General features: G+C 49.4%; 1 protein-coding gene across 1 annotated transcript; it reads left to right on the top strand.

Annotated features, from left to right (window-relative positions):
- Positions 1-7,310: 7,310 nt before the first annotated feature.
- On the top strand, positions 7,311-8,951 carry LOC132536143 (cytochrome b5 type B). The gene has a single exon (XM_060183787.1). The coding sequence runs from the start codon at positions 7,412-7,414 to the stop codon at positions 7,850-7,852; it is 441 nt and encodes a 146-aa protein (XP_060039770.1). The 5' UTR covers positions 7,311-7,411; the 3' UTR covers positions 7,853-8,951.
- The last annotated feature ends 470 nt before the right edge of the window (positions 8,952-9,421 follow it).

Raw genomic sequence — 9,421 nt, 5'->3', positions numbered from 1 at the left:
AATGTCAAATGTAAAACATTAATTCATCAATAACAAAAATGAATAAGCACCTAAATAAATAAATAAATATAAAAACTGGGTTAAAAAATACATGGCGTCTTTGCCTTTCTGCATATGGAATGCTGTGAGGATCTTAACAAGGAAAGCATTGTCCTGAGTAGCCCATTTGAAGTCGTGGAATATTTCCTTTTCCTTTTTCTTTTTTTACTTTCTATTTTCTTGATTATTCACTGGAATAAATAGACAGGAATTGAGAGGGAAGGGACGTAGAGAGAGTTTGAGACACAGAGAGAGACAACTGCAGCACTTCCGCACCACTTGTAAAGATTTCCCCTGGCAGGTGGGAACCAGGGTGTTGAAGCCCAGTCCTCCTGCATTGTAACATGAGTGCTTACCTGGGTGTGGCACCCCTTGGTACCCTTGATGGGACACTTTTTTTTTAGCAATGAAAAGAAATTCTCGTGGCAAGGTAATAAATGAATGAAGAAGTCAATAAAAGTGCATTTACATTAACTCAGTGGAAACACACAGGGACATATACGTCTCTGTTACCTGTATTACATCTTCATGTATGGATTGATTGCCTCAAGGGGTTATTGCCACAGCTGAGTGCCTACGCCACGAATAATCCACAGCTCCTGCACTCCATTTGTTCCCCTTTCGCTGCCCTTGTTGCTTGGTCACTGTGGTGGTTATTGTTTTTGTTGTTGTTGTTGTTGTTGTTACTGACCTTGCATCTGACAGACACAAAAGGAGAGAGCAGAGGAAATACAGGGTGGGAGAGAAAGATAGAGCTCCTAAAGACCTGCTTCACCCCCTGTAAAGCGACTCCCCTGCAGGTGGCGGTCTGGGGGCCAGACCCCAAATCCTTCCACCTGTCCCCTCTATTCCTGAGCGCCACAAGCCCTTAACCCTCTGACATACCGCCAAACCTCCCTGGATTTACTTTTGAAGGCAGTATCACCTGCCTCGTTTTGAATCCTCATTATCCTGAGGCTCAGTCCTGGAGACAGTGTCATGACACGACACACGGAGATCTCTGTTATCAGAGAGCACCTGGAACAGCAGCTGGGGCTCTAGTGCCAGGGCAGGAGCAACTCCCCATCCACCTTCCACGGAGTCCACCTGCCTGCATTTTGGTCCTTTTCCCTCCAAAAAAGATTTTTCCCTTTTTTCACTTTGAAACAGGCAGGAGACAGGTTACCCAGGGAAGGGAAAAAAAAAAAAAAAGCCTTTTTTTTTTTTTTTTTTTTTTTACCGATGTGAATGACCATCTTCTGGGAAGTATAGGTTTTGAACCTGAAAACTCTGTCTGTCTGTCTCTTAGTCCACAGAAAGAGCCACTAGCCCAGCCAGATCTCACGCTCAGATGGGGTGTTTTTGCCAGTCAAAGGTCTGCACAGCGCACTAGGGATTGGGCGGCCTGAGACCCAAATGTTACATTGTAGATGGACTGTTTGCAGTTCTTGCTCCCCAGGACATTGGACTGTCTCAACTCCCTCCTCTACAGCATGAAAAAAAAGACTCTTGACAACCTTGGAGCAACTGGAGTGGGGGCGAGGGGAGCTGTTTGCATGTCTGCACTGCTCATGCCCAGGTGTCTGTGGGGGTCCGTGGCAGAGGCTGTAAGGGGGCTAGGGGGCAGAAGGAGACTGTTTGAGAGGCAGGCTGCAGGCAGAGGAGCCCAGGAGTGTGTGCAGGGCTGTGTGTGTGGGTGTGGTGGCAGGGGGTTAGGGCAGGTCCCCCTGCTGGATGGTGAGATGGCACCTGGGCTGGCACTGGGCCCTCAGGGCTCAAGGGCAGAAGCAGGGTGGCAGTAAAGTAGCGCAGGGAGGAACACAGTAGATGTTAGTTGGGAGCTGGGGGACAGAGGGTAAGGGGAAAGGGGGCATCCTTGAGGAGGGGTCAGGACTAGAGAGTGGGGGCAGCTGGAGACATGGAAGGTCCCAGGAATCAGGGACTGACAGGAACAGATTCCTACACCCCCCCACTGGATAGAAGCTGCAGAAGCCAGAGCAGCAGCCCTGGCTTGCCTAGGCCAAGGCCCTGAGTGAGTTCCTCTGAGGATGAGGAAGAGGAGGAGGGGGTGGAGGAGGAGGAGGAGGAAGAGGTGGAGGAAGAGTAGGAAGAGGAGGAGGAAGAAGAGGAGGAGGAGGAGGCGGAGGAGGAGGAGGAGGGGCAGGAGGGCAGCTGTCAGTAGGCAACGGGATTAATAGAGGCCTCCTTAACGGAGGCATGTGTCCAGGCAGGCACCCACCAACCCTCAGGGGCAGCTCAGGGCACCCAGGGACTTGGTGTGGGTATCTCTGGGGCGGGGACTGTCAGTCAGTCAGCAAGACTGTGTGTCAGTGCACATGGTGGGACAGGGGCCTGGCGGAACTTGGTCCCCCGCCCTGGACTGTCAGATGCCAGCCCCATGCCCAGACACACACCAATCTGCCCATAGCACCTTGGCCCGGCCGACCAGCACCTGCTTTGGCCTGGGGCTCTGGCTCTGGTGGCTGGCCACCACCCCTCAGGTCAAGTTCAGCGTGGGGGTCATGGCTGCTGGTCAACTGGATGGGCGGGGTCCCCTTGGCCTAGCAACCACAGGAGCCCTCTGTGATGTCCTAGCCCCTGGCAATCTGTGCTGGCCACACTGGCACTGGGCAGCCCAACTGCCCTGCCACTAGGTCAGGCAACAGCGCCCAGACGCCTGGACCCAGGCACAGACGGACGGAAGGATGGGAAGACAGTGCTGACCGACGAGGGACCTCAGGGCTGGCAGCCAAGAGAAGACAGGTGGAGGTGCGCCCGGGATCCAGGGAGCCCAGGCCAGAGCTGCCTGCATGCCCGCCTGCCTTCCTGGATGTCTGTATGCTGCCTTTGTCCAGGTAGGTTTCTCAGGTCCCCTCCAATCCTGTAATCTCCTGTCCACTCCTGTCCTCACCATCCTCTCCCCTCTCCTCTCCACCGCACTTTGCTTCTCTCCTTTGTCTATCCTCTCTTCCAGGTGCCCTGCTCACCAGCTCCAGCATTTGTGATGGTTCTCCAGTGACAGCTGTTCGCAACCCCTTCCACCCCCTGCCTGCCCCTAATGTGACCCAGCTCACAGGGTCTCCGGCTCAAACCCACACGCCCCAACACATTCGCTGGTTCAGCCCCTCTGCCCTATTCAGCCAAACTGGGCCTTTGCAACCTACCTATGCATCGTTGTTTCTCCTCACCATTCAAGGAGAGATCTCCTTTAGTACTTAGCTTGGTTGACTGGTGGATGGATGGATGGATGGATGGATGGATGGATGAATGGATGGAATAATGTATGGGTGAATGGATGGATGGATGGACAGTTCAATGGATAGGTTTTGTAGAGGCAGAGTACCATATAGGGGTACTGGAGTCCGCTGGTGTCAGATCCCTAGTCAATGTCAAATGTAAAACATTAATTCATCAATAACAAAAATGAATAAGCACCTAAATAAATAAATAAATATAAAAACTGGGTTAAAAAATACATGGCGTCTTTGCCTTTCTGCATATGGAATGCTGTGAGGATCTTTACAAGGAAAGCATTGTCCTGAGTAGCCCATTTGAAGTCGTGGAATATTTTCTTTTCCTTTTTCTTTTTTTACTTTCTATTTTCTTGATTATTCACTGGAATAAATAGACAGGAATTGAGAGGGAACGGACGTAGAGAGAGTTTGAGACACAGAGAGAGACAACTGCAGCACTTCCGCACCACTTGTAAAGATGTCCCCTGGCAGGTGGGAACCAGGGTGTTGAAGCCCAGTCCTCCTGCATTGTAACATGAGTGCTTACCTGGGTGTGGCACCCCTTGGTACCCTTGATGGGACACTTTTTTTTTAGCAATGAAAAGAAATTCTCGTGGCAAGGTAATAAATGAATGAAGAAGTCAATAAAAGTGCATTTACATTAACTCAGTGGAAACACACAGGGACATATACGTCTCTGTTACCTGTATTACATCTTCATGTATGGATTGATTGCCTCAAGGGGTTATTGCCACAGCTGAGTGCCTACGCCACGAATAATCCACAGCTCCTGCACTCCATTTGTTCCCCTTTCGCTGCCCTTGTTGCTTGGTCACTGTGGTGGTTATTGTTTTTGTTGTTGTTGTTGTTGTTGTTACTGACCTTGCATCTGACAGACACAAAAGGAGAGAGCAGAGGAAATACAGGGTGGGAGAGAAAGATAGAGCTCCTAAAGACCTGCTTCACCCCCTGTAAAGCGACTCCCCTGCAGGTGGCGGTCTGGGGGCCAGACCCCAAATCCTTCCACCTGTCCCCTCTATTCCTGAGCGCCACAAGCCCTTAACCCTCTGACATACCGCCAAACCTCCCTGGATTTACTTTTGAAGGCAGTATCACCTGCCTCGTTTTGAATCCTCATTATCCTGAGGCTCAGTCCTGGAGACAGTGTCATGACACGACACACGGAGATCTCTGTTATCAGAGAGCACCTGGAACAGCAGCTGGGGCTCTAGTGCCAGGGCAGGAGCAACTCCCCATCCACCTTCCACGGAGTCCACCTGCCTGCATTTTGGTCATTTTCCCTCCAAAAAAGATTTTTCCCTTTTTTCACTTTGAAACAGGCAGGAGACAGGTTACCCAGGCAGGGGAAAAAAAATAAAAAGCCTTTTTTTTTTTTTTTTTTTACCGATGTGAATGACCATCTTCTGGGAAGTATAGGTTTTGAACCTGAAAACTCTGTCTGTCTGTCTCTTAGTCCACAGAAAGAGCCACTAGCCCAGCCAGATCTCACGCTCTGATGGGGTGTTTTTGCCAGTCAAAGGTCTGCACAGCGCACTAGGGATTGGGCGGCCTGAGACCCAAATGTTACATTGTAGATGGACTGTTTGCAGTTCTTGCTCCCCAGGACATTGGACTGTCTCAACTCCCTCCTCTACAGCATGAAAAAAAAGACTCTTGACAACCTTGGAGCAACTGGAGTGGGGGCGAGGGGAGCTGTTTGCATGTCTGCACTGCTCATGCCCAGGTGTCTGTGGGGGTCCGTGGCAGAGGCTGTAAGGGGGCTAGGGGGCAGAAGGAGACTGCTTGAGAGGCAGGCTGCAGGCAGAGGAGCCCAGGAGTGTGTGCAGGGCTGTGTGTGTGGGTGTGGTGGCAGGGGGTTAGGGCAGGTCCCCCTGCTGGATGGTGAGATGGCAGCTGGGCTGGCACTGGGCCCTCAGGGCTGAAGGGCAGAAGCAGGGTGGCAGTAAAGTAGCGCAGGGAGGAACACAGTAGATGTTAGTTGGGAGCTGGGGGACAGAGGGTAAGGGGAAAGGGGGCATCCTTGAGGAGGGGTCAGGACTAGAGAGTGGGGGCAGCTGGAGACATGGAAGGTCCCAGGAATCAGGGACAGACAGGAACAGATTCCTACACCCCCCCACTGGATAGAAGCTGCAGAAGCCAGAGCAGCAGCCCTGGCTTGCCTAGGCCAAGGGCCCTGAGTGAGTCCCTCTGAGGATGAGGAAGAGGAGGAGGGGGTGGAGGAGGAGGAGGAGGAAGAGGTGGAGGAAGAGTAGGAAGAGGAGGAGGAAGAAGAGGAGGAGGAGGAGGCGGAGGAGGAGGAGGAGGGGCAGGAGGGCAGCTGTCAGTAGGCAACGGGATTAATAGAGGCCTCCTTAACGGAGGCATGTGTCCAGGCAGGCACCCACCAACCCTCAGGGGCAGCTCAGGGCACCCAGGGACTTGGTGTGGGTATCTCTGGGGCGGGGACTGTCAGTCAGTCAGCAAGACTGTGTGTCAGTGCACATGGTGGGACAGGGGCCTGGCGGAACTTGGTCCCCCGCCCTGGACTGTCAGATGCCAGCCCCATGCACAGACACACACCAATCTGCCCATAGCACCTTGGCCCAGCCAACCAGCACCTGCTTTGGCCTGGGGTTCTGGCTCTGGTGGCTGGCCACCACCCCTCAGGTCAAGTTCAGCGTGGGGGTCATGGCTGCTGGTCAACTGGATGGGCGGGGTCCCCGTGGCCTAGCAACCACAGGAGCCCTCTGTGATGTCCTAGCCCCTGGCAATCTGTGCTGGCCACACTGGCACTGGGCAGCCCAACTGCCCTGCCACTAGGTCAGGCAACAGCGCCCAGACGCCTGGGCCCTGGCACAGACGGACGGAAGGATGGGAAGACAGTGCTGACCGACGAGGGACCTCAGGGCTGGCAGCCAAGAGAAGACAGGTGGAGGTGTGCCCGGGATCCAGGGAGCCCAGGCCAGAGCTGCCTGCATGCCTGCCTGCCTTCCTGGATGTCTGTATGCTGCCTTTGTCCAGGTAGGTTTCTCAGGTCCCCTCCAATCCTGTCCTCTCCTGTCCACTCCTGTCCTCACCATCCTCTCCCCTCTCCTCTCCACCGCACTTTGCTTCTCTCCTTTGTCTGTCCTCTCTTCCAGGTGCCCTGCTCACCAGCTCCAGCACTTGTGATGGTTCTCCAGTGACAGCTGTTCGCAACCCCTTCCACCCCCTGCCTGCCCCTAATGTGACCCAGCTCACAGGGTCTCCGGCTCAAACCCACACGCCCCAACACATTCCCTGGTTCAGCCCCTCTGCCCTATTCAGCCAAACTGGGCCTTTGCAACCTACCTATGCATCGTTGTTTCTCCTCACCATTCAAGGAGAGATCTCCTTTAGTACTTAGCTTGGTTGACTGGTGGATGGATGGATGGATGGATGGATGAATGGATGGAATAATGTATGGGTGAATGGATGGATGGATGGACAGTTCAATGGATAGGTTTTGTAGAGGCAGAGTACCATATAGGGGTACTGGAGTCCGCTGGTGTCAGATCCCTAGTCAATGTCAAATGTAAAACATTAATTCATCAATAACAAAAATGAATAAGCACCTAAATAAATAAATAAATAAAAAAAACTGGGTTAAAAAATACATGGCGTCTTTGCCTTTCTGCATATGGAATGCTGTGAGGATCTTAACAAGGAAAGCATTGTCCTGAGTAGCCCATTTGAAGTCGTGGAATATTTCCTTTTCCTTTTTCTTTTTTTACTTTCTATTTTCTTGATTATTCACTGGAATAAATAGACAGGAATTGAGAGGGAAGGGACGTAGAGAGAGTTTGAGACACAGAGAGAGACAACTGCAGCACTTCCGCACCACTTGTAAAGATTTCCCCTGGCAGGTGGGAACCAGGGTGTTGAAGCCCAGTCCTCCTGCATTGTAACATGAGTGCTTACCTGGGTGTGGCACCCCTTGGTACCCTTGATGGGACACTTTTTTTTAGCAAGGAAAAGAAATTCTCGTGGCAATGTAATAAATAAATGAAGAAGTCAATAAAAGTGCATTTACGGTGGACACTAGTTACGGAAGCCGGGGGAGGCCTGAGCGCGGTGTCCACCTCGGGGAAGTTAGCGGCGGCAACCGGTGTAGTAATTAGAAGCGAGAGGTTGCGGCCGTGATGGCGTCCACGGGAGCTAGCGGCAGCGATGGGAAAGGACAAGGGGTGGCGAAGTCTGTCACCTATTATCGTCTGGAGGAGGTGGCGAAGCGCAACTCCTCGAAGGAGATATGGCTGGTGATCCACGGGCGAGTCTACGATATCACCCCTTTCCTTAACGAGCATCCTGGTGGAGAAGAAGTTTTGCTGGAACAAGCTGGTGCAGATGCAAGTGAAAGCTTTGAAGATGTAGGGCACTCCATTGATGCCAGAGAAATGCTGAAGCAGTACTATATTGGCGATGTGCATCCGAATGATCTTAAACCTGAAAGTGGTAGTAAGGATCCTTCGAAAAATGACACGTGCAAAAGTTGCTGGTCATACTGGATTTTACCCATCATAGGCGCTGTTCTCTTAGGCTTCCTATATCGTTACTATACTTCGGAAAGCAAGTCCTCCTGAGGAGATCTTATTGAAGTCTGGAAAGTATATCCACTTGGGAGTGAGAACTAGAGACTTGTTTGGAGGCTGCAGTGGTGCCCTCTTTCTGAATCCTACCAGTTGTATTTTCTCTTTTGGAGCGAGATGGCTGGCCAGATACCCACCTCAGACCTGACCCATGTCTTTCATCTCTGAGCCTTACTCCTAAGCACCTGCGCATTATTCTCAGTCCTTGCCTGAGTTTTCTCTTCTCTCAGTTTTCTTGTGTACCTTTACATTTCAAAACTTGAGTTTCTAATTGCCGTCCATATTTTTTAGACTAATTGCCAATTGTTAAAATGCTTTCCAATATTTTAAGTGCATACGAGACTTTCTTAACAGGGTAGCACATTCTTATCTGTAAGCTTTTTTTGGTCCATCTTTCTTTTAAATGATTAATATAGAATTCTGGCTTAATTATTTACCAGTGCAGATTTAATTCATTAAGTGAAGTTGCACATCTGATTTAAAATGCTACTGCCAAATGACAGTCCATGTTTCTATTTGTTAAAACCTTATGATCATATCCTTCCTTCCAAGTTAGTATGGCAGGTAGCTCTTGTTTCCAGGTGGTTCATTCCCAAAATGCTGGACAATACTTCTCTTATTTATGTGGAGTGGAGAGAAACAGAAGAAGAAAAGATGATGAATTTTGGGGATAGGGAGAATTACATAATAATCTTTCTTTTGAGGAATATTAGGACATAAAGCACCAAAGACTCTAGCCTTTGATACTAGTTTCTAGTGTTCTTCCTCCCCACACCTTTTATTGCTAAAAAAAAAAAAAAAAACTTGTAATGATGTACAGCTGTATCTGAAAGTGTGATGCATTTCTACTTACTGACTAGCAGAATTCTTATTCCCTGTTTACAAGAAACTTCAAATTGACCAGAGATAGAATATTTGACCTTTTGTTTGGCTTGTAAAGTAAAATGACTTTATAGAAAATGACTTTCAAAAGTGGGAGATGCTGATAAGAGATTATTTCCATTTTATCTCTATTTTACCTCATGGCTCCAATTTGCAGTTTTGTTCTGTTTTTCTGTTGAGAATAAAAGATACTGATAGCTTCCCCACCCCATCAGGCGAATGTTTTATTGAGAAGTAGATTATTATTTAGTGTTATGTTACTGTTTTTTGCTTTCGGGATTTTTCTGGCATATTTACTTTTTTTTTTTTTTTTTCCTGTGTAAGTTCCTGATTCTGCCACCATCTGATGATTTTCATTTTTTCTTCCTCCCTATTCTTTGAGCATTACTGTTTGTTTCTGAGTGTTAAGTACAGTAGGGAGCAACTTAGTTCAAGAAGACTCATGGATACTGTTCAATATCTCTTCCCCCTTCCAGCTTGCCAGACAGTTGACAGAACAGGAAACTTTGCAGTAAACCAGTGTCTGCTCATGAAAGCTATTTAAGAAAAAGTTCAGCCCAGGTCTTGTATCCTGTGATTTAGCAGTTGAGTAAATTCAGAATTCATCAAAATTGTAACCCTGTACTTGAACACCTGGATATGACCTTAAAGAGTAATTTTAGGAATTTTTAGTTTGATTTT

This window comes from Erinaceus europaeus, assembly GCF_950295315.1.
Source record: "Erinaceus europaeus chromosome 6 unlocalized genomic scaffold, mEriEur2.1 SUPER_6_unloc_17, whole genome shotgun sequence".
Lineage (NCBI taxonomy): Eukaryota > Metazoa > Chordata > Mammalia > Eulipotyphla > Erinaceidae > Erinaceus > Erinaceus europaeus.
Note: the sequence above shows the minus strand (reverse complement) of the source record. Positions and strands in the feature narration are given on the sequence as shown.